The sequence below is a fragment of the Pan paniscus genome, chromosome 4 (assembly GCF_029289425.2).
Source record: "Pan paniscus chromosome 4, NHGRI_mPanPan1-v2.0_pri, whole genome shotgun sequence".
NCBI classification, from domain to species: Eukaryota; Metazoa; Chordata; class Mammalia; order Primates; family Hominidae; genus Pan; species Pan paniscus.
In genome coordinates, this window is record NC_073253.2 from 9,383,878 (window position 1) to 9,410,561 (window position 26,684).

The 26,684-nt window shown below is 41.1% G+C and overlaps 1 protein-coding gene across 4 annotated transcripts in view; it reads right to left on the reverse strand.

The window, feature by feature from the left end:
• SEMA5A (semaphorin 5A) overlaps nt 1-26,684 on the reverse strand; it is a 508,567-nt gene that overhangs the window by 111,786 nt on the left and 370,097 nt on the right. For all 4 annotated transcript variants that reach the window (XM_034959729.2, XM_034959730.2, XM_034959727.2 and 1 more), the window contains exon 12: nt 9,504-9,711. In XM_034959729.2, the coding sequence (XP_034815620.2) occupies nt 9,504-9,711 (208 nt within the window). The remainder of the gene's footprint in view (nt 1-9,503; nt 9,712-26,684) is intronic.

Genomic DNA, 26,684 nt, shown 5'->3' on the forward strand with positions numbered 1-26,684 from the left:
GAGACCATGCGAAGTATATGTGGGCAAAGAAGGCAAACCACACATACAAGAGCAGTCTGTCCTTTTTACTTTTTTTTTTTCTTTTTCTTTCTTGTTTGTTCATTCACTTTTTATTTTGACTTACATCTAGGACAGAGGGAGACTTTGAATCCCAGCCTTCAACATAGTGTGCAGAAAGTGTAAAAGACCACTCACAGGCAATGCCAGCTCAGAAGGACCTGCATGAACTGAGTATAGTATTAAAACAGGAAAAGAACTATCTTGTGTCGAATTCTTATTACGTACCAGACCCCTAACATAGCCTCTCTCTCTTTATCTCCAATAACACACTCCTATGGAAACAGGGTTGAGAAATGAGATACAAAGAATTTGAGTAACTGGCTTATGGTCACACACACACAAAAGCCCCATCCAGAACCATCTGAATGCAAAGCTCATGCTCTTTCCATAGGCAAGCTGTTTTGCAAACATATGAGAATAGTTGTCTCCTTAAGAATTCACTGGACTATGCAGCAAATAAAAATCTTAGGAGAAGCCCAGGTGCTCCTATTTAGAATAACTCAGGTGCAGGGGTCTGGAGCCAAGAAGTGGTGGCAACTCAAGCTTTCCTATGGAATTCTTACATAACTTTAAATTTGAGAGCTCAAAAGCAGGAGGCCTGTGGAGTAGATATGAAAGAAGAAAACTTTTTTTTTTTTTTTAGACGGAGTCTCTGTCGCCCAGACTGGAGTGTAGTGATGCAATCTCGGCTCACTGCAAACTCCACCTCCCTGGTTCAAGCAATTCCCCTGCCTCAGCCTCCCAAGTAGCTGATATTACAGGCGCCTGCCACCACATCTAGCTTTTTTTTTTTTTTTGTATTTTTAGCAGAAATGGGGTTTCACCATGTTGACCAGACTAGTCTTGAACTCCTGACCTCAAGCAATCCACCCTCCTTGGCCTCCCAAAGTGCTGGGATTACAGGTGTGAGCCACTGCGCCTGGCCAAGAAGGAAACTTTTTCTTTCTGATCTCCTTTAGTTGTGTTTCTCAACTGAAGTACAAACAGTTGGTAATAGATTTTAAAACTTTACCCAGCTGACTGTTGAAAACACACATTGCCATTTAGAGACCAAGGACACATTCTCTTAGTAAAGCAGTTTCACATGTTGATGGGTTCTTACCCACCCTGCCCAGGGTCTGGGGATGTTACCTTACGACAACACTGGAATACACTGTGCTCCAGCCCAAGCCTACCTTGGAACCCCTCTTATCATGTCTTCCTCACTGTCCTAATTAGCACTTACCACTTACATTAGTGCCAGCACCAACCAAAACTCGGTGCATTTACTTTCTGCCATTTCTCTATTTTTAAAACCAGATTTAATGGTGGCATCCATATAATATTGCTGTGCTTTATTACATTTTTGTTGTATCATACAGATGTCTTCATAGGTGTCACTTAATGGCTTCAGAATAACTCAGAGAACAATCATTGAAAGGGTGTATCATAAGTGGTGATTAATTCCCTTACTACTGGAAATTGAAAATTAGAACACTGGTTATGATACAGATATAGCTTTAAAAAATAATTGGAGAGGAACATTAGGTGAGGAGATTAGGTCCTAGTGTATTCCAGGATCAGACTTTAAAGATAAATCGATTTTGGAATAAATTCTAAGGTAACTCCAAGGTCCTTCGGTTCAGTTCCATGACAGCAGGTGATTTTACTTACACCAGAATTTCTTATTACACTCTGAGTCCTCTGAAGGCAGGGTCAGGGATGCCTCATTCATCATCCTCTATGCAGGGCCCCACTTGGTGTTTGGCATGTATTGAGTTCAATAAATATAATATAAAGGAATTAATTACAAAAAATCCACATTCTCTAGAGGTTAAACCAAAGCCAGCACAAACAAAAACTCAAGACTTTGAGATTTGGCAAATATTAAATTCATTCTGAGGGGATAATATTTACTTTGTAAAATGGGTACATGTCAAAATGTCCTCCTGAATGTTTATTTGATTAATGACCAAATGAGTAAGGTTGTCTGGCTGGGAGACCACGTGGAGACCCTGCAATTTCTCTGTACACATTGTATGCTTTTTCCATTGGCAGATGCTGTCTTTAGGGAATATTTAATTAAGAAAAGTGTCAACCTATTAACTCCAGCTTTTAAAACTTTGACCTTTAGAGCAATAAATATCCTGTAGTAATCTAATTTCCATACTAATTTTTTGATGAGGTGTTAATTTCTTTAACTAAATGATACTATTAAAGGCTAACTGCATTAAGAACGCCCAAATACCAGTTCACTCAATAGAACCAATGTCTTTTTCCTTTTCTTTTTCTTTTTTTCTTAGACAGAATTTTGCTCTGTCACCCAGGCTGGAGTGTACTGCAACCTCCGCCTCCTGGGTTTAAGCGATTCTCCTGCCTCAGCCTCAGAGTAGCTGGTTTTACAGGCTTGTGCCACCAAGCCCGGCTAATGTTTGTATTTTTAGTAGAGACAGGGTTTCGCCATGTTGGCCAGGCTAGTCTTGAACTCCTGACCTCTTGATCCACCCGGGTCAGCCTCCCAAAGTGCGGGGATTATAGGAATGAGCCACCATGTCCTGCCCAATGTCTTTTTCTTAATGGTCCATCTTTCCCTCTAGTCTTATAAGGCACAATTTAAAAGATGTGACTCTTTTATATGTAAGCTATAATTCTTCCAGTTCCCAGATTTTCTCTCCTTTCCCCCAATTAGTTCATTAAGCAAAAATAAAACAAACCAAAAAAAAAAAAAACAAACAAAAAAAACCCACCTAAGGCCCAAAGGCTTTCAATCCTTTTGCTACTGTATGATATTGCCACATTTTTCTGTAAAGGAATTTTATTTTGTCACAAGAATTTTGCTTCCTTTCAAGGTATGAAGTAAATTAGCAGATAAGGGAGAGGCAGAAGGTCCATTTGCTAATTTAACAAATATTATATTTACTGACCCTTTTTTGAGCTGGATACCAGGCTGGGGGCTTCATTGAACTCAGAAGCACAGAGGAAGCCCAGGCTTTGGGAGCTCATGTTCCCACAGCTTGAATGAAGCCTGTGCTGGCATGCAGGAATTTACAGTCTACTTTCTGTTCTATGATAAAAGATTAAGTGCACACTCTTTCAATGAATGTTAAATAAAAAATTAAGATTGTATGAGTAAGTATCCAAAGGGTAGAAAATTCCATGATGTTCAGAAAATATTAGGGTACAGATTAACCTATGTAATTTAATAACTCATTTGATAAATGAAATACCTAATTTTCTAAATTAGTGTTATTAAGGAACATTCATTTATTCAAAAGGCAGATGATAATCTAACTTCGGGGTCAGCAAACCACACAGCCTGTGGCCAAATTCATACAGCCACCTAAACTTTTCCTGAAACACAGAACTGGGGAATGTTCCTCTCTGGTGACTGTTCATGAGTGCACAGAGGCCACAGGGCAAGGCTTACTCACAAGTGACCTAAGCTTTGGCCCCAGGATCCTCCCTGATCCTGGAACGTGGGAGGATTATGAGGAACTGCTGCAAAACCATTCCTCCCTCATCCCTATGTCCCAGGAAGGCTGTCAGGAGCTTCTCATTGCTTTCCAGGTTCTGATGAGGTGTAAGGCTTTCTGCCCCTTCATATACCCGCACTAGGATACAGCTTTAGGCTCTAAAACTGCCAGGCTACAGCATGGAACGGGCTCCTGAGAGCACAGTGCCTTAGTCCTCCTGCTGCACTGTCACCTGGCCATTTTGTTTTGTTTTGTTTTGTTTTTGAGACAGAGTCTCACTCTGTCGTCCAGGCTGGAGTGCAGTGGTGTGATCTCGGCTCACTGCAACCTCTGCCTCCCGGGTTCAAGCGATTCTCTTGCCTCAGCCTTCTAAGTAGCTGTGATTTCAGGCATGCGCTACCATGTCCAGCTAATTTTTGTATTTTTAGTGGAGACGGGGTTTTGCCATGTTGGCCAGGCTAGTCTTGAACTCCTGACCTCAAGTGATCTGCCCTCCTCAGCCTCCCAAAGTGCTGCAATTACAAGTGTGAGCCACCATGCCTGGCTGCCCCTTTTGTTTTGATGTCATCCTGTGGGACAAGGGATGTGGTGACTAGACTCATTTTCTGCTCTTTTTTTGGCTAAGTAATAAACTGTCTGGATCTAAAAGCGGATCACACTTTTTTCAACAGACAAATCCATCAGCCTTGCTTGACCCACACATCTACCCATTCATTATGGTCTATGGCTGCTTTCACACTGCAAGGGAAGAGCTGAGGAGTTTCAACAGAGACCGGATACCTGTGCAGCCTACAAGTGTTTCTCTCTGGCCCTTTGCAAAGAAAGTTTGCCAACATGCTGATCCACTCCACACAGAGGCCTTAAAATGACTTTAAAAGTCCACATCAGGGCCAGGTGCGGTGGCCTATGCCTGTAATCTCAGCAATTTGGGAGGCTGAGGTGGGTGGATCACCTGAGATCAGGAGTTAAAGACCATCCTGGCCAACATGGTGAAACCCCGTCTCTACTAAAAATACAAAACTTAGCCAGACCTGGTGGCCCATGCCTGTAGTCCCAGCTACTTGGGAGGCTGAGGCAGGAGAATCACTTGAACTCGGAAGATGGAGGTTGCAGTGAGCTGAGATCACACCACTGCACTCTAGCCTGGGTAACAGAGTGAGACTCGTCTCAAAAACAAAACAAAACAGAATAAAAAGAGTCCAAATCAGCGGCCCTCCCATCACCACACCTCTAAGCTGTTCTTTTCTTAGCCTTGAAGATGTACAATCAGTCACACTACTTGGAAGGCTATAACATTTTCTTGTGGGAGAAAATAACAATCTGATTTCTAGACAAGATTATTAGAGCACAGGTCCTGTGGCTGCTCTTTTCCTCCTGAATTACAGAGGTGGGAACCGTATGAGTTCTTGGCCAGAGCTCATAGGGTAGCAGGTTCTGACTTCGCATTGGTGTTGACACAAGGCAGGAAGTCAGTGAGTGGCTGCTCTTGGCTGCTCCATCCTGTGCCTCCTCATGGAGACTTTTTCCACTAAATTAATTTATTCATTGTAGAGACGGGTCTCATCATGTTCCCCAAGCTAGTCTTGAATTCCTGACCTCAAGCAATCCTCCTGCCTCAGCCTCAAGAAGTGCAGGGATTACAGGTGTAAGTCACCACTTCCAGCCTTTTCCCACTTTAAAGACCACATGATGCTACTCGACCATGAGCCAGGTGCATGGCCTGGCCCACAGGATGAGGTCAGCTTTCCTGTCTTCCCCTGTTACTCATGGTACTCATATCTGGGCCTTCCCAGATCCCCAAATTCCTCAGAAATTAGTGAATGTGAACTCACTTTTGCAACTTATACACAGATGTGGTCAATAAGGCCTAAAAAGAAAAAGGATATGCATGAATAGTGCAGTTTCTCTGGCACTCTACATCCCCAGAGATCACCACCAATTCCAATGAGTTAGCTTTGTCTTTTGCATGATTTTCTCACTCTATCTATTAAATGGCTGTGCTAAAAAAAAAATGCTAACATCAAAACACAATTTTTTTGCTCGTCTTTGAGGTCAAACTTGACGGAAATATAATTTTGAAATATTGATCTTTTAAAATAACTTTCTAAGGCAACAGTGCTATGTTCTGATCAGTCACAACACACGTGTGGTCAGTACAGGCAGGTGTTCTCTCACCACTCCCAACCCCCGCCGCCTGAGGTCCTAGGATCTCCTTAAGAATAACCAGAGAATGGAGACTCAGCTTAGAAAGCTTTGGAAAAACAGAGTATAAAACCTCCTTCATGTTTGCTTGATCCAGTCTGATGGCAAGCAGAATGAGGAAGAGGCTAACGGGAAGGGGGGGTGAGCCTCTCTCAGGAGACCTGGCTTCTGCCTGTCTGGGTACTGACCAGCTCCGCCTCTCCGTTGCACACATGAAGAGTGCAATCCAGCAGCTCCTTCAGCTGAAATCTGACCACTGAATGGGTGGTCCTAGTTGTACCAGGGGCAGCAGAAAGAACCAGTAATACAACATGGGCCTGGGGCCGTCTCGGCTCTGACCCAGGTCTCATGTTGCAGTAGCTATGTGACTTTGAGCAGGACACCAAAAATATGAGCTGCCATTTCCTCATCTGAACAATGGATATGGTATGCTACTTTACTTTCAGGATTGACATAATAATCCCGCAAAATTCTCACAAAATCTAGCATATTGTCAGATATGTAAAAGAAATTTGTGAAATTGTATCAGTTATCATTTATACACATTTTAATAAATATCATTGTGCATTGTCTTTGGAAAAAAGACTCAAGAAAATTAAACATGTAAACATGATTTGGAGGGAGACGGGTAATTTAGATAAGCAGTTTCCCTTTTTAAATACTTCAAGATTCACTTATAAGACTGGTTTTCCAATAATAAACGGCATTACTGAGATTCTATGATGGAAAGTATATTGGCAAATAAATTAGTATCCAATCGTTACCCAATTGTTTTCCTATTCCTATTTAGTGTACTTCTTTAAGCATCTTTCTGAAAGATTAAAATTGCTTTTGTCAAAAAACCCCACAATTTTTCCTTATAATTTATAAAAAATGTTTGTGCAGTTTTTTTTTAAAAGATACTTTTCTCCATGGAATGTTAACTAGGGAGGGTTTCCTATCTTTCTACAGGAGTAGGATAATAGAGAAACACATTGGAAATATTCAGAGAAATGCTTGGGTTGAAATCTTTAGTTTTCTTTTCTCAAATGAAATACAAAAGGACCAGGCAAAAACTAACCCCCTCTGAGGAAGGGCACACAGAAGACCATAGTCTATCAGTTGAAAATGAAGTTACGATCTCTTACTGCTTCTCTCAGAGTAAACAGCAGGATGATTAAGCTCCAGCTATAAATGTCAAGCTCCTTCCCTCTCAGGAGCCCAGTGAAGACACACCAGTGTCATCATTCTCCTTGAAAGGAAAGAGGGAACAGTGAACTCCTCCCCAGGCCTCTGTGCCTGGAGCACCAGCTCCTGTGGATCCACAAGTGGGCTGGCAGTTCAGGTGCATGAGAGATGCCAGGGACACTGTGCCTCTCATCACTGATCTGATGCAGAACTTAGTTCCTAAGTTGCGTGTACAAGAGGCTGAGCGATTATGACCCAGACTCAAGGAAGTAGAGCAACCTGTAAAAGATGAATTGCCTCATGCTCTGTAAGCCATGCACTCCCATTCTGGCACCAGAATCACCCTGCAGACAGCACAGGCCTGCGGCTTCCTGCGGGTTATCCTGTGTCACCCTCCAAAAAGGTCATCCTTCACTGAGCTGGAGTTGAAAGACTGGTGTCCTTCTAGATATATTCCAGCTATGACATCCTGTTGGCCAGACCCCAATCCTGTTACCCACTGAACCAACAGCAACCGGAGGAAGAATAATTCCTTCCCTAGGCTAGTTCTGCAGGGAACACAAACCAGAACACATTTCAAGCAGCCAGTGGTTAAATTTAGGAAGTAAGCATATATAAGAATGGCAGTTAATAAATACCACTAGCTGTTATTAATGTTCACAATATCATTATGATTAGCTGGGAGGTTCCTGGCATTATTCCTCAACTCTCTCTCTCATTTCAAAGGAGACATTAAAGACTTCATTTTCTAGAATCATCTTGAAAGGCATATTGTTGTGATTACGCATAAAAACCTTCCTTCCACCTAAGAATATTCACTTTGCAGAGTGCCTTAAATTTTATACTCTATATATTATCCTATTTGAGTCTACAGCAATTCACATGTGTTGAGTGAGAAAGTGAATTCTGAAATACTTTTGCGACCTGGGTCAAAAAACAGCAACAACAGGGCTGGGCGCAGTGGCACATGCCTGTAATCCCAGCACTTTGGGAGACAGAGGCAGGTGGATCACTCAAGGTCAGGAATTCGGGACCAGCCTGGCCAATATGGTGAAACCCTGTCTCTACTAAAAATACAAAAATTAGCTGGGCATGCTGGCACATGTAATTTCAGCTACTCGGGAGGCTGAGGAAAGAGAATCACTTGAACCCAGGAGGTGGAGATTGCAGTGAGCCAAGATCACACCACGGCACTCCAGCCTGGGTTACAGAGCAAGACTCCATTTCAAAAAAAAAAGGCAACAACAGGTCTGTTCCATGAACCCTAGCTTCTGAGTTCCAAAGCCAGTGTAATTAGGCACCTTGATTTGAGAGAGAGTGGCCCGTGTAGGGTAGATGTCTGTGAGTGATATATCAAAAAGGACTATTTCTACTCCAAATCTTCAATTACACCCTGCTTTAGGAGTGGAATTAAACAAGATGCCTAAGAACACTTAAGATTCTGATTTCCCCAAGGGCAATCTTTTGTCAGGGATCAGAGTGTATATACAATATCCTGGCGTAAAGTGCTGGTCAAGTGTGTGATGTATACAGTACTTTTTCATTTCCTAAGTACCTGGGCCAACATGTTTCCAAATTAAACTTTAAACACAACCGTGGTTGATCGTGGATGTCCCATGGAAGATAAGACTGGCCTGAGGGTGAAGGAAGATGCAATGACTCTTGGGTATCCCTGTGGCTGGAGACCTCCCTCCCTACCCTCTCTGCAGGCTCAGGAGAGAAGCAGCACTCCAGGGGAGCTGGTGCCAAGGACAGTGGTGGGAGGGGGGGGGGTGTCCCGGAAAGTGGGTGCCACTGCAGCAACATCAACCACTCCTTCTTCTCAAGGGGTTATCAGCATATGAGCTGTGGTCGAGAAGGACGTATACCTTATACTATTTTTTGTTATTTCAATATTCAAATAAAATACAAGCTCGAGGCCAGGTGCATAGCTCAAGCCTGTAATCCCAGGACTTTGGGAGGCAGAGGTGGGCAGATCACTTGAGGTCAGGAGTTCAAGACCAGCCTCGCCAACATGGTGAAACCCTGTATCTACTAAAAATACCAAAATTAGCCAGGCATGATGGCACACATCTGTATTCCCAGCTACTTGGGAGGCTGAGGCACGAGAATCACTTGAACCTGGCAGCCAGAGGTTGCAGTGAGCTGAGGTCTCACCATTGTACTCCAGCCTCGGTGACAGAGTGAGACTGTGTCTCAAAAAAAAAATATATATATATACATATATGTGTGTGTGTGTGTGTGTGTGTATGAGTGTGTACGTATGTATGTGTGTGTGTATATATATATATAAGCTTGTGCCAGATTAACAGATTAATACAGTCATCAAATATCAGTATTACCACTGAGTGTTCTAAGGCACTGAATAATTTATTTTAACCCTGACAACTTCTTACAGGTATTATAATGTGGCTCCTCCTCTGAGGAGAACTGGTGGGTTATTCTCATCACAGTGAATCTATTTTAATGAAAGCTCTGCATCCTAGAGCACAGGACTCTCAGAGGCATGAAGGGTGACTCTGAGGCCATTCAACTTCAGGGCATCTGAAGCCTCCCTGGCTCTCTCTGGGTGGGCCCTTCACACACACACACCAGTGCATCCTGACACCGGAGATGCCCTACCTGCGTGTGCGGTAGAACTGGCACCTCTTCAGGGGGATCTTGACCACGTGCTCCCGCAGGCCCACGAACAGGACACTCTGGCTGTGCAGGATCTGCAGGCTCCTGATGGGCTCCCTCCGCCTCTCAGGGAAGAGCTCAATCTCTTCCAGCAAACAGCTGCTTGAGGTCTGATTCAGGGGTACCCGCACTTTCTTAATGGTTCCGTAATCTATGAAGGTCACAGGATGAAAAGGAAACAAGGTCAGAGGGGCTCACAAACCAATCCCTGGTTAAACAGAGTGTGCTGTGTATGCAGCCATGGATCTTCAGCCAGGAAAGCCATCTGAGCATCCTTCAAAAACAGTACACCTGGACACCACCGCAGACCAGTTAGGTCAGCTGCACTGGATGTGGGGCCCAGGTAGCAGTATCTTTTAAAATGATGCTCTCATGTAGCAAGGGATGAGGACTAATCATGTCCGATTGGACCCTTCCAGTTCCAAGTCTCGGGATGGAGAGCTCAAAGTAGCAAGCTTTGTGCCATCCCATGGAAAACATCGGGAAAGAGAGACCCTCAAGGGACGATCTTGGATTCTTAGTGACAGAGATGCTGATTTTGGTGCCCAGCAGGGCAAGGAAAATGCAATGTGATGGGCAGCTTCAAATATCCAGTACGACAGTGATGCCCCCTCCTCCTTCCTGCCAAGAGAAGTACACCCTCCTCCAACTCTCTCTCTCCTCTGTCTACATTAGCTCCTTCTTTCCTCCTAGTGCTTGCTCTTTGGGATGATTTTCTTGGGCTCAACTCCTCTAAACTTTCTTTCTTGTGCTTCTGAATATTCATTTCTGGCCTGATCCAAGCCCTCCCCACTCCAGGCTTCCTGCTCCCTGGGTGTTTCTGTGCACTTATTTATCTGCTTGACTGCTAGCACTGCTGGAGGGTGAGCGGCCCCTGAGCCACGCAGCCTTCCCAGCTATGAGGGGCGCAGAGCAGGGTCTTCTCAGCATGGCAGTGGGAGGGTGGCGGGGACAGCATGGCCAGCACCTGTGTGTAGGGGGGACACACAGTTGAAACGAACATTGCTCTCCCAGGTACCCTGTGCTGCACCCCGCAACTCCTTGCTGACACCCTGCAAATCCCAGGCATGAAATCCAGCCTTCTGGAAGCCGCTTAGAGATCCACTCAAGTACCTGGAATCATCCTGAAGGCCCTGACTGAATAAAACCTTCCATGATCCTGAGTTTCAAAACATCATGATTCTTATTTTGCAAACACAGAAAATGAGTTTAAGGAGTTATTCTAAAACCAGAAGTAGTCAAGAATATTTGACTTCAAGGCCTCCTATCAAGCAATTCATTGCAAAAGACCTTCGATAAAATACTTTACATTTTTCTCTCTCTATGAAAGCCATAGAGATGGAGGCTATTTGTGTTTTAAAAAATACATAAGCAGACATGTTTTAGCCTGGATTTACTTTAAAAAGCATATCTGAAACATCTCCAGTGAGCATTTTCTGATTATACACTGACTGAAAAATCATGTAGACAGTATCGGCAAACAATTGCTCGCTTTCATTTTAAGCTAACTGGTTAAATATGTTACTATTTAAAAAGGTCAATCATACACTGAAGTATGCTATATGCGGGGAAGATTTTAAAATGATCTTGGAGGAAAGAGCATGTATTTGTGTTCATGTAAAAGGATGAGGACAAAAGAGAGAGAGAACGAGAGAGGGAAGAGAAAGGGGCAGCTGTGGCATAGAGAGGCAGACATTTTAGCAAATTCACAGTTCACAGATGTAAGCATGTAAGAAAAAATTTATGTCTTAATTCTATAATTCAAATTAATTTTGACTTGGACATCACAGTTCATAAGCTTGTTGGAAAATTCAGCCTCAATGATTCTTAGGTCTCTCTGCCCGGGGTACAGCGAAGCGTCAATAAACTTACACAGCACCAAGGAACTAACAGGGACAAGATGGGGGCTTCAGGGAAGGTGACATCAGCACAAATGTGTCAGCCACAGGCCCTGCAAGGAGGTCCCCATGAGGCACCAGCAGAGGGAGGTGTCAGCCTTCCTATGGAGCAGGGGTGGGCATAGAGCCTGTGGCTGCCTTTGCGACATCATTACACAAGAGGACATCATCTGAGACACATGTTAGGAGGGAGGCAGGGGAAGCAAGGCTCGTGGGAGAACTTACGTGAGAGACCCCTGGGTGAAACAGGAGCTTTCATAGAAGCTCAGGGGGGGTGGCCTGCCTAGAGTCAGGATCCAGCTGGAGGATCACTGTGCTGTGACCAGCGTCACACTAGTTGTTCACCAGCCTAGAGTGGCATGGGAAACAGAGTTTACAGAACTGTAGCCTATCTGAGAATTTAACAAAGACTCATTGCTATTTATTATTTATTTTGTTGAAGGATTATGATTCTGAGAAACCTGCCCAAATTAACAACAGTCCAAATGTCAATATGCTCATATGTATTTCAAATTCTTAAGTAATTGTGGAAAGAATCAAATTTTTAAAGATCTGTGATAGTTTGACTTAAAAGAGTGAGCCATCTTTGATCATAAACTTTTACTGCATATTTCTGCATACCTTGTATCTGATTTTCCAACTAGTGGGAACTAACAAAACTACAGGGCTTAGCATTTCAGAGCAAAGTGCTCAGCTTGGGCTTGCATGCTGGTCCACAATGGATGACCTTGCATCCTTCACTCCCTGGAGTGTCTAGTCATGTGACCAGTCCCCTCCACAGTTCCCCCTTCCCTCTGCATCAGGTTTAGCACAGAAGGACCCTTCCTGTCTCCTTGAAGCTCTTCCTTCCCCTGCCTGTGCCCTGCCCTTGCTCTGAACTCCTGCATGCTCACATGTTTGGTCACAGCCTTCTCATCCCCTGTCCTCATGATTACCCTCGGGTCTGTCTTCAAAGCTGGGATCTGTCTTCAAAGCTGAATGTTGGCTCTGTATCTGCAACTCAGCCTCTAGGGACTGGAGACACCAGAAACTTGACAGGCCTCCCTGACTCTCCATGTGGCCTACCAGCATGTCCCACCTCCTGTGACCTTGTCTAAGGGACAGCAGCACCATAATCCCAGGGCCGATGATGGGACCTCTCCTTCCCTGTCACCCACAGCTCACCTAGTTCTCGTCCACCCGCCCTTGCCATCCCTGACACTCCTGCGGCTTCCTCTATACCTCTGTCACCCACATCTCACTGCATCTAGAGGCAGGCTCCAGGCATGCACATGGTGGCCCCATGCTCCTTCCTGCCTCCATCCTCGCCTGTGCCTCTCTGTGCTCTGGTCACGGCCACCAGGAAGCACTTGCAGCCCAAGAGCCTGTGATTGTGGCATACCCTGGACATGCAGCTCCTGTGCCTGAGGTGACAAATGACAATGTTATTTTCTTTCAGTGGCAGAAAGACAGAGACGGCCCTATAGAAGAGACACCCCGAAAAACCCCATAGATTTCTATTTGACATAGGAGGACAATAGCAGGACCCTGGTGGATCTTGCAAAGCTATTTGTATTTGGTTGCTGTTTTTACTTTACAACATTTACCATGGTTTTAGTTACTAACTTACTTGTTTTGTGGTTTTTACACTTGATCTTAGGCTCCATAGGGAAAAGAACTATGTCAGTTGTGTCATATGATGTATGTGTAGTGGCTGCTATTAGGGCCAGTAGAGATTAGATGTTTCATGAATATATTCTGCTGAAAGACTGAACAAATGAGTGAGGGAAAGAAGTGTAGCCAGCCTGGAATGAGAATGTCATTATTACTCCCATATTTGCTAAAGAGCGCTGATTAATATTTTTCCCATTATGATCTCTAGCAGGAGTTATGATATTAGTCAGTGTGAAGGTGAAACAACAAACATGAATTTCACCAATATGGAAAGATTTCAACCCAAGATGTCATAAACTAAATATGAATGAAGAATTGGTTTCATCCAAGAAAATATTAACTCTGAAAATTTGCCACAAGAAATAAAGCCATACAAAACTTCGATACTCCTGAAATTTAATACTCTAATCAAAGTTATTTGCATGAAAAAAGTGCCAGAAATATGTAAAATCTTCTTAATCATTCTTTAACATTCAGAGATCAACAAGTAAAAAAAAAAAAAAATAGGCATTTCCTGTCCATTTCAGTTCCCCTTGCCAAGGAGAGAGGACAATGTGATGTGGAGCTGCAGAATCAGTGCTGACCAGAGGATGCTCAGAATGGACATTGCTTCGGTGCAAACGCTCATAGTATTTGCCATTTGTGAAAATGTCCCCTACTCATTATGCTATGGACACAAATCTGAGTGTCATCTATTTATAGTTTCTCTCTCAAATAGAAAACTATAGATACTCATCATGAAAGGGACAGAGCTACTTCAAGACTTTAAATATCCATGAATGCTGATATGGTTATTATTCAAAAGACACAAATACTTGTAATTACGTGAAAACATCATTAAATATTATACTTCACTACATATTTGTCTCATCTTAGCAGAAGAGAAGGGATGTTACATTCTAGGGTTACCAGATTAAATACAGGCTGCCAATTTCAATTTGAATTTCAGATAAACATGAATAATATTTTAGTATTAGTATGCGCTATTCAATATTATTCATGATTTATCTGAAATTCAAATTTAAGTGGGCAGCCTGTATTTATATTTGCTATATATGGCAGCCCTATTACATCACATCTCCTTTGATCATCTTGGCAAGCTAGTGAAGATATGTTGGATATATGCAGCAACATATTCCTACTTTATAGGTGACGATATTGAGTTTTAGAGAACAGAACTGATACATATTTTCTATGCACTGGTTAGACATGAAATGCCTTTTCACTTCAATGTTGATGAATGAAATAAAGGATTATAACAATGGACTCCACAGTGAACATTAATTATGAGGCTATTACTGAGGATACAGACTGAAACAGGGGAAGAGGTAGTTGTGCTTTGGCTGCATTGTCCTTTTTTTCTATCCGCTTTTCCGGAAGTCATAGAACTTAACCAACTGGAGGGCAATGAAAAGAAAGTCAGTATTCTAATGAATGCTGAAAAAAGCTCAATATCATTGATCATCAGAGAAGTGCAAATCGAAACCAAAGTGAGATACCATCTCATGCCAGTCAGAATGATGATTATTAAAAAGTCCAGAAACAACAGATGCTGGTGAGGCTGTGAAGAAATAGGAATGCTTTTACACTGCTGGTGAAAATGTAAACAGTTCAACTATTGTGGAAGACAGTATGATGATTCTTCAAGGATCTAGAACCAGAAATACCATTTGACCCAGCAATCCCATTAATGGGTATATACTCAAAGGAATATAAATCATTCTACTATAAAGCCACACGCACACATATGTTTATTGCAGCACTATTTATAATAGCAAAGACATGGAACCAACCCAAATGCCCATCAATGATAGACTGGATAAAGAAAATGTGGTACATATACACCATGGAATACAATGCAGCCATAAAAAGCAATAAGATCATGTCCTTTTCAGGGACACAGATGAAGCTGGAAGACATCATCCTCAGCAAACTAACACAGGAACAGAAAACCAAACACCACATGTTCTCACTCTTAAGTGGGAGTTGAACATTGAGAACACATGGACACAGAAAGGGGGACAACACACACCAGGGCCTGTTGGGGGAAGGGGAGTAAGGGGAAAGAACTTAGAAGACAGGTCAATAGGTGCAGCAAACCACCATGGCACACATATACCTATGTAACAAATCTGCACATCCTGCATATGTATCCCTGTTTTGCTATTGTTGTTGTTAAGAAGAAATAAAGAAAGAAAAGTCAGCATTCTCCTCCATTGGAAGACTTTTTCTGTCATCCATCTCAAGGACAAGCAGAGGCACATCTGTGTCAGAAGGCAATATGTTCTTCTGGCGTCAATGACCCCCTCCCTCTGTACATACAAGGTGGACTCGAGCATCCTTGGGCAAACAGTGAAGGACCTTCCTGCTCCTTTAAACCAACCGTTTAAAGAGAGTAACATGCAAAGAAAAGTTCACATAACTATAGATGAGTAAAAGTTATGTGTATAATTAAATGTTGGTGTTTCTGAGAATAAGATAAAAGGATGATTTCCTAAAGAAACAAGGACCACATAACATGCTATCACCAGACCAGCTCTCGAACAAGCAAAGGGCTTCAGTGGCATGCCTGCCAATGAGAAGAAGAGAACCCTCCTCGGCACAGATCACTACATTGTAGGTCTAAATAATTCTTAATATATACATATATATTTTTTGCTGGTGACCAATGCAGTCAAAGAAGTCCAGGAGTAAACCTGATGGCAGGTATAAAATGCAGAGGTAAAACTGGATTACCATAATGACAGAGATGGTCCCTTCAACCTATACAATCTGAGTCATTAGGAAAATGACCAAAAGAAAAAGCAAAGGTCATAAATGAAAATAGTTTACAAAGGTAAAGTTTGCACATTGTCACACAAAACAGTAGTAGATTCCATTTGAAACATGACTACTGGGGAAGAAATGTTTACACAATGCTTATCAAAAGACAGGAGTGTAACTAGAAAAGGACAAAAAGAAATTACCCTCAAAGAATTCCAGCCACAAGAAATGACCCATGAAACACAGAATCTTATATTCCCAATCCCCATCCCACAGGAAAACGTGTTCATGTCCTGGAACAAATGAGTTACTAAGTACACTGTGGGAAGAATAACTGGAAAGAGAAATGTGTTTTTTAGTGGGGAATTTTTTTTTTAATGGGAGTTTGAATGAAATACTGTTCTTAGAGCAGAATGTGGCAGTAAGTAAAGCTACCAGGACAAATTCCTAATGCATTTCATGGGAACACAGTGACCTGAATGTGGGAACTGGGGAAGCAGCAATAGCGATTAGGATCCCCACAAAAACCCTCAAGCACTGAGGTTTAGGAGATAGGAACCGAAAGGGTTTATCTAGACCAGCACTGTCCAATGGTGATACATCAGAGTCCACAAAAGTAATTTAAATTTTTCTAGATGCCACATTTAAAATGGAAAAAAAGGAAACAGGTGAATAAATTTTAATTATATATTTTACTTAACCCAAGGTTTCCAAAAAAATTATGTGATATATCATATGTAATCAATATAAAATATTTGGATTTTTTATATGAAGTGAAATCCAAGTGTATTTTATACTTATAGTCCATTTCAGTTCATACTAACCACATTTCAGCTGGCCAGAGACACATTTCAGCAGGCTGTGGCTAATGTACGGGACTGCCTGAGGATGTACAGGGGTGTCCTGGTGCTGCTCTGGAGAGCCAGGTACTCCTGGCTACACGCAAACAAGAGACAAGTCCAAACCCACAACATCATGAGCTTCAGTTTTCTGCATTTCACATATTGAACCTTGCCCTATTTTTTAAATATAGAGGTCCTTCTCTATAAGTGTTTAAAAATCCCTGCACCAGGTCAATTGCCTCCTCTTTCAAGTAAGATGATGGAGGTTCACCAAGTTGAAGTGACAGCTCACAGCTACACGGCCAGTGAATGTGGCCATGAGAATGGAACCTGGTCTCTAAATCCTTACCTGGACACCTGCTATCACTTGCTGGCACACAGCTCACAGGCAGTGGCAGATGCCCTGTGGGAGTGAATGCCATTTAGGTAGTTCATTTCAGAAACTTATTGATGGACAGAAAGCAATCATGACCATTAGAAAAGGTTATTTCTGTTTTTCATCTGTTTGCTTTGTAGAGTTTTCTAACTACCAAGAAGTCAAGTTAGTTCCTACTTTTCTTTGGAGTATAGCTTCTGTGTCTCTTTTATGAATAACCCTGACTGACCTCCCAAACAGAAACACTGTGGCCAACATGATTTTCCATCATCCAGAGCCTGAATAATCCACATATTAAAGCCAGTGCAAATCACAGGGGAAATCAGATGTATTTATTCCTAAATTAAGCTAACAAGGAAAAGCAAGCACAGGTACATAGCATGATGTTCAAACAAACATGTGTGTGTGTGTGTATATATATGTGTGTGTATATATATGTATATATATGTGTATGTGTATATATATGTGTGTGTGTATATATATGTGTGTGTATATATGTGTATATATGTATATGTGTATATATATGAATATATGTGTATATATATGTATGTGTGTATATATATAGTGTGTGTGTGTGTGTGTATATATATATATATATAAATATAAACACAAACCATCTTTTCTTCCTTAATGTAAGAAATGCAGTCGATTTCCTTAATCCAGCAAGATACATTCTTGGGGAGACTATGAGTGACCCTACTGATTTTGGTCATCTCTAAATTTGAACCTTCTTTCATCATTATATTTTCCAAGTTAACCTTTCAAACAGTCAAAGATATGATGGATGTTAAGGTTGGAAGGGACCTAAAACAATATTTTAAATTGTGCAGTTGAGAAAAGCAAGGTCCAGAAATGTTAACTGATTTCCAAAGGTCAGACTACTGGGCCAGAGTTTAGGTCCTGTTCATACGGATCAAGAGCTGGTTTCTGAATTTTTGAAGGTATTTTTGTTTCAAAAGTATAAAAAGAGACATATGCAATCCCTATAATGGTGCCTCAGTAATAGTATAGATTGTGAGTTCCTAAAAATCAGGTGAACTGATACAACAGCATATTAAATAGCAGTTGTTATTCCAGGAAAAGATGCAGCTGTGATGTATAGACATGTGCTTATCTTATCATACCACTGACTACACAGAAAACTAGTGTCTAAGGGATGCCAAGCCCAGGGCAGGTCTGACTTCTCTATCAGGCTTCAAGCTCCCATTTCTATGGGCTCATGAAGCAAACAGGGGAACAGACGATGAAAAAAAACCTTCTATTGCTGTTTCATTAAAAAAAAAAAAGAATTTAGATGACAAAGGATTTGTTTAAACATTAAAATTGACAATAAAAATAAGCCCCTTAAATCACTATTTGCTATATATAATGTAGACTCTCATGTGCATAATTCAATTATCAGTGGTGAAAAATTAACCATGTTTTTTTGCTCTGGGGGAAAATAGCTGCTATTTTTTAACTTTCAATGTTTAAGTAGCTAACATGAATTTTATGGTTTGAACAAGATTCCGTTTTGCATCTTCAGAGTACTGGTCAATTTAAATGAACACAAATGTAACAATCTCTCATTTGTAAGGTAAATATGCCTTATACTAAGATAGAGTCTGTTATGAGCTGAACTGTGTCCACCCAAAAGTCATATGTTTAAGTCCTGGCCTTCAGGACCTCAGAATGTGACTGTATTTAAAGACAGGCTCTCTAAAGTGATTTAAGGTAAAATGCAATTGTTAGTGTAGGCCCTCATCCGATATGAGTGTTGTCCTTATAAAAAGAGAAGGTTAGGATACAGGCACAAAAGAAAGACCATGGAAGGACAAAGAGAGAAGGCAGCCATCTGTAAGCCAAGAGGAGAGGCCTCAGGAGAAACCAAACCTGCCGACACCTTGATCTTGCACTTCCAGCCTCCAGGGCTGAGAAATAAATTTCTGTTGTTTAAGCTGCTCAGTCTATGGTACTTTGTTATGGCAGTCCCAGCAATATTGTATTATATAACAATTATATATTATGTATATAATATAATATATATGTATAATATAAATATTTATATAATATAAATATTTATATAATATAATTATAAATATATAATATAAATATTTATATAATTTTATAATTATAAATATATAATATAAATATTTATATAATTTTATAATTATAAATATATAATATAAATATTTATATAATTTTATAATTATAAATATATATTATAAATATATAATATAAATATTTATATAATTTTATAATTATAAATATATAATATAAATATTTATATAATTTATATAATTATAAATATATATAATATAAATATGTCAAGAGTAGGATATAGAAATAATAGATTCTGGCATCCAGATAAACTGTTAAGAGCAATCTAAAAACTAGATTATAAATATTTTTTTGCTTTCCTCTAAAATATTGTGATTCAAATTCTAACACGAAAGCATTATAAATTATATATTAGATTCAATCTTTTTAATCTTGTACTATAACCTTGTACTTATATTATGAATAGCCTATTATTTGTAAATGTTTTCATTTATTTCACATAACCACCTTTATATGTAGTTCTGATCTAGAAAAGTGGCAGGGAATGTCATAGGACGTATAACATTTTGCAAAATTAATGCATTTTGATCAACAATATGTAATAATTCACATGGTTGCTGCTACTGCTTAAAACCTTTATGCTACTGCCTCTGGTGATTTTGGGGGAAATTCAGAGAGAACTAAATGAGCACTTAAGAATGAAATTTCAAGTACCTAAAGAAAAGGTCTCTGATTATAATGAATTTCTTATTGAAGGATTTCTAGAATTTTAGCTCCATCAACATTTGAAAATTTTACGGAAATAAATCTTTAGAAGGAAGAAGGTAAAATGGGAAACAAGGAGGGATGGAGAGAGGAGGGAAAGGAAACACAGTGAATCCAATATAATATTTACCATCACAATGAGTAAAAACAGTGTGCAATTGTCCATACTTGTGTATGATTAGATAGCCTTCTATTATCATGAATGCATCAACAATGAAAAAATTTAATGCTTAAACAGTATTTACATGAAAGTCCCTGTGTCTCACGTCTATAATGGCTTAAATCCTGATACACCTGGGAACACTGAGCAATCAAAAAAGACTCAAAGAAGTTATTTTGTCTCAACAACAGCAGCCCAAAACAATTCTGAAACAGAAGATAAACATATATTTTCTCTAAGGTGCAATAAAAAACTTAAAGGGTAGAAATGTAATATATCTGATATATATAAAAATTCTTATTTTGTATGAAAAGAAAAAAGTCCTACCCACAAAGAAAAGGAAAAGTATTGAGGAAAATGTGATATAAAAATAGATTATTGCAAAGCATTGGATGGTTAAATCTATTATCTGGATTCCATTCTCTTTTTATTAATTCTGTAACTTTTGTTATAGTTTAAAGTATTTTTAAAATTATTCAGCCTTCAGTGTGCTGAATCCAATAGAGAAATTAAACCTGTGAGGAAGACAAGTGGCACCCCTGACAATGGTCACTTGTGACAAGGCTGGAGATTCATGTGGACAAGGAGGCCACTAACCTGGGAAGCTAAATTAGTTTATTTCCAGTTGTGCATTTGGATTCTATTTGATTCTCTGCCGCTATGTCCAAGAGGCATTTCTAGTGTTTGGCTCATCGACCCAGAGTCACTGCAGAGTAAAAGAAAAGCTTTTGTACTTGTATGTGTTACCATACCAAGCATTATCAGCGAGGTAATGATGAAATACCCGCTTCCACTCACTGGGCAGCTCGTCACCATGGCAACAGATCATTATATAAAGTTCATCAATTCCGCTGGTCGTTATCCCAAAGCAGCAGACAGCTAATATGTTAAGGAAAGTTCTTTCTCTTAACTTGTAAACGAGCAAATGAATTAAATTGGTCTTGGCACTGGGAGCTCAATATTACATTTATATAGAAAAGGAGAATTCAGAGAAGAAAAACAGGTCTTTCTGGCTAGTGTATGCTTGAAAAGGAGAATTTAATTCACTCAGTTACCAGGTTCAACTAATGGCTTATTTTTTCCCTGAAAAGGATAGTCAGTCGGTTTAAACTTTCCTGGTCATAAATTAAAAGCAAAATTTTAAAATCACAAAGTATTAATATTTTAAACCATATTCTCATAGCCTGACCCTCTGCATGTAAGTTCTGGAGACCCGGCACTAGGGGATGCAGCCTGCCTTGTTCACTGTGACCCTGTTGGTTTCCAGAACAAAGCCTGGCACATAGTAGGTGCTCAAGCAGAGACATGTTCATTGTGTGGCCTCTGGGGCACAACAGCCCGGGTTGAACTCCAGGCTCCCACAGTCACAGGCCGTGTGACCAAGCGCAGATCCCTAATATCTCTGTTGCCTTCTCCCCAGTGCCCAGCTCACAGGGTCGGCGGCCACTAAGCGAGTTTAACTGTTTGTTTGTTTGGATGGTACCTGGTACACAGGACACGTTGTATAAGAGTTTGCTGTTATTCTTTTCTTATTAATGTTTAGCTTGTAAATGGTAAGTCCTATTCAAGTTCTGTCTAAAATCAGCAAGATCCCTACTCCACCACTACTCACTGTACATATGCCAGGAGGAGAAATGACAACTCTTTTACAGCTGCTTTGGCTGCCTTGCTGAACAAAACCTCAAAAGCTCCTTGCAGTACCCTAAATCATAAGCCAGCGCTTATAGGAAATTTACCACTGCATTTCCTGTGAATAAAAACCATATTACTTTTAAAACAAGAGTGCAATTAATAGAGCCCTCTGGGTATCCTTTCTAAACTCTCATCTAACCCACAGCTTAAATATAACTCCAATCATTCTGTTAAGGAAGCAATTCAAGTTTCTGAAAGGAAATTACTTGCCTTAGATTTATTGTATCTAAATTACAAAACAACCACCCAGTTGGTAAGGTTGGCAGCCCTTCTCTGACAGTCACCAGGCAGGCATCCAGGGTCTAAATTACCCTCTAGCCCCCAGTGGTGAAATTTATACTGTGTCTGGTCCCATTAGTTGTCAATTGAGATGGTTGAGAAAAATCTATGCTAAGCACTTTTGCACTTTTGAAACATTAATTCTAAAGGAAAAAAAGAGAGCTCTCTTACTCAGTGGAATAAGAAAATTATTTTGTCATTTTTCTCAGTGGCTACATTACACCAATTATGACTAGTGCCTGATGTTCCAAGCTGTTTGTTAGCTCGTTATGAGCTTTCTTTAGGCACTGTCTTATCCATTTCTATGATTTCAAAGAAAACCTGAGGCTGCCATTACTGACCTAAACCTTCCTCTCTGGCTTCAAAGAAGGCTTTCCAACCAACTCTCAGGCGTACCGCATGCAACTAGAACTCAGTATACCCAAAACTGGAAACTCAATATCTCCCCTTTGTATCAAATCTGTCCATGCACCTGAAATCCTGAATCCACTGGCTAGGATGGAATAGTCAATATGACTATCCTACTGTTCAGCTTCATCTCCTATCTCTTCACCCACAATTGCAGCTCATTTCTATGTCTCCCCCTTTCCAGAACACCCCAGGACTTTCTAGATCTGCATGCTTTGCATATTCTGTGCCCTCTCCACCAGGCAGCCATCTCCCCATCCCCCAAGAGCCAGCTCTCAGGCCTCTGCTCCAGGTGGAGTGGGAACTTTTTCTCACCTCCCAGGCCAGCTCAGTTTTTCCAAAGTCTGTGTGCTTATGGAAGGTATTCTTCCTTCAACTAAGATAGTGCATTAAGTCAAACCAAAGAATAAATGTCCATCTTTTATGGGACATAAGCTTTCCTTGGTGTGATGTGCTGAGCCTTATCCTTATTCATGACCACCTTCATGCTCTCGGGATACAGTAGGCCGTCAGTTGAGTCTTAGTGAATGAATATATGAGGATTTCACAATTCTAGAATCATGCCTCAGAAGTCAATCTTTAAGCTCAAGGTGGAAATATGTCTTTCAATTTTCTTGGTTATTGCCAAGAAATAGCAGAATAACCATGTTAAAAATTCTATAGGTGTCCAGAGCACACAGGTCACTCCTAACTTTCTATGTACCCCTCTCACTGCCCACTCCACTGAAAGTTGCCCAAGAGGTGAGAAGCTGAAGTGAGGTGGGGTGGGGTGGGGATCTGAAAAGGAAGGTGTGACAGGAGGAGAGCCGTAAGTACAGCAGAGTGGTTCCCAAGCTTTATGACTAGAGAAGCTACTCAGGGAGAAGCCTGAGATGGACCTTCCAGGTGCAGCCCTGAGACCGTGATTTGGGAGGTGTGCAGTGGGCCTGAGGACCATCGTCAATCATTAACAAACATTCTAGGTGACTCTAACTCAAAGGATCTAGGATTTGACCAACAATAAGGGGCTGTTTTTAGTCCATATCACCAGATGCCAACAGTGAGGTCAGTGATGAAGGAGCTTTGAGTCTTGACTATTCTTTAACTTCCAGGAGCCCTTATGTAAAGGGCTTAGCATGGTGCCAAGGTCAAGGGAAGCACTTTATGTGTCTTCATCATTGTTACCATGTGGGTGAGGGGGAGGAGGATGCCATGGCCAAGGGCCTCCCTCCATCTCAGAAGCTCTTCTTTCCATATATTAAAACTGCTACAGGAAAAAACCAATGGGCAGGGATACTACCTTCAACCTGTGAGTGACAGGGGCTGGATGTACACTGCTTCCAATTTAATGCATGATAAATAGTGTGATTCTTGCTTGACAGATGCAAAATCTGAGGCTCGCAGAGGCTACCTCATTTTCTGACAGCACCCAGCTTACAAGAGGTGGAGGGAATATTTGACTCAAATGCCCCTGGAACAAAGGCTTAAATGCTCCTCCAGGCCATGTTGCTGTGGCTTGATCCCTTTCTAAGTACTTTATTCATATATTAATCTCATTCTTGTTCTAAAATCCTAGTGCATTAACCATTACCCAAAGAGTTACATTTAACACCCATTCGAGTCATTCCTTAATGACATCACAAGACTCAGACCCCTCTGCCAAAACTGGAACCTCCTTAAAGTTAAGGATGAAGTATTTGAGTTAGAAAAGATGAAAAAATCCTGGGGGTCGAATGTACAGCACGGAGACTATAGCTAACAATGCTGTACTGTACAGCTGAAATTCGCCAAGAGAGTAGATTTTAAGTGTCCTTACCACAAGAAAAAAGCAAGCAAGCAGGAAAAGAAAGAACAAAGAAAAGGGTAACTGTGTGACCTCCTGGGTATGTTAATTAACTTGATTGTGGTGATGATTTCACAATGTGTTCGCATATTGAATCAAGTTGCAGACCTCAAATATATACACTTTGTATTTTTTAAAAACCCATAATAACCACCTCTTAAGTTTCTCTTATATCTTGAATATCACACAGTAAGTAATGTGTCCTCTCTCCATGCTTGCTTATTAGTCATGGAGTAATACATATATAATGAGTTTGGCTTTGTTCAGATAGTTGGATGATAGCCACGGCATGTAAATGTGTCACACCCTTGTTTAGTACTTACTAACTGGACTTTCCTTCTAGGAGCAGAACTGTGTAATGTTCACGTGATGCAAAGGACATGTTTGGCCAAGATGGGCTTGCTCACCTGACATTCTTCTATCATTTTCCATCTGCTCTTGAACAAATAAAACCCTGGCATAGTCAGACACTCTCCCACTGTCCTCTCCCTTCTACACATAGAGCAACTTTGGTGTGGCCTGTAGTCAGGACTGACTATTCCTTCAGCTGCTTCATGACAAGGAAGGGCCTCCAGGCTGCTCAGGTCTGTGATGGGCCACTCAAATGACACTGCCCTCGTGATAATTACCCACTCAGAACTACCAACTATTTGCCCTAGGACACAAATACTCATTAGTTCATTTGCTCATTAGGTGAATATTTATTAAGAACTTATTTGGGTCATATTCTGGCTTAGCTGCTCTTGCTACAAAAATATCAACTTCCAAAGGTTTTCTGATGTTTGGACACTGGGCTCAATGTCCACTGATTTCCTTCACCCGAGGGAAAGTGTTACTTGCAGGGAATTATTTTCACTTGTCAGTATTCCATCTGGGAGGCGTGAGCCACAGTTAATGGTGCATATGAATTAACAAGTCAGGAGTGACAATGCCCCCCTTTTCTAGCCTAAGTATGAACAGGGTCTGTGCATTCTGAGGGCTTTCAAATGCTTCAGTATCCTACCTTCCATGTCCAGCCTGGTAGGGTGGAGGAACCTCAGCTGTGTGCATGAACATGGATGACTCATTTGCAAGAAATGTGGAATGAAAAATACATGTGAAACTTTGATACCCAATGCAATTCTTGACTTTTGTGAACTTATTTTGAAGTAGATACCCATGCATGTCACTAGTACTTTGTGCCATACTCCACTCCCCAACATGTACATGTTATAGGAACCTACTCTTAGATGCAAATATATTAAGTCTACATTAAAAAATGAGAGACAGGGCATGCATATTGAAATAGGCTGAATATTTGTGCCCCCCTACCCCCAGATTTAGAGGTTGAAATCCTAACTCCCAACGTGGTCATATTTGGAGGTGGGGGGCTTTGGGAAGTGATTAGGTCATGAGGGTGGAGCCCTCATGAATGGGATTCATGCCCTTATAAAATAGGTCTCAGAGCCCTGCCTTGTCTCTTTCCCCTGTGAGGGCACAGGGAGAAGGTAGCTAATTATAAGCCAGAAAAGGGTCCTCATGAGAACCCAAGCATGCTGGCATCCTGATTTCATGGCTTTTCATCCCCCAGCACTATGAGAAATACATTTCTGTTGTTTCTAAATCACCCAGTCGACAGTAGTTTTTTATAGCAGCCAGGACCAAGACAAGTATATGATAAAGGAGACCCTTTCATTCACCAACAGTCCTACTGGGGAGTTTCCAGCCATCCTTTGGGTGGTGCCCTGTACAGAGTTTGACATGAAGCCTACACTCTCCTCCTTCCTCGCCCCTAGACCTACATATTGGTTGGGTCAAAAGAGCTGAGAGAAGAAGGGGCTCCATATGGGAGAGGGGTTGGAATTCCTCTGCTATCCTCCTGGAAGAAACAGAAAAAGTGAAAGAAAAGGGGTGAGAGTGAAAAACTAGAATGATGGCAAAAAGATGCCTACACCTCCATCAATCCTTCCTTGTGAACACAGGTCCTCCCATAATCTATTCAACTCACACAATTCTGTCCTTTTTTTTCTTTTAAAACACACTCTGGGGAAGGGGTTGAGTTGGTGTTTGACAGTGAGAGAAATTCATTCACCCTGAATATCAACAGGATCTGGTGAGCATAAGCCCAAGGATTGGTAACAGAAATGATGGGGAGGGCTGTGGACTTCCTAGGCAGGAAATTGAGAGTCTGAAATATGAAAGCAAACAGCAAACATCTGGAGGGCAGGAAAGGCCCAGTTGGCATCTGAGGGGCAGGAATGACAAGTTTTCTTAAACATCAGTTTGGAGAAAAATTGTTTTAAATTGGGACTCATGGTCGAGATGACAAGCTGAAAGATTCAGTCACTAAACATGCTCCACGCTAATGATGCAGAGTCCAGGGCCCCCAGCTCTCCAGCTTCCATTGACTTTCCAGTGAGACTCCCCAAATCTTTTCATGGGTGCAG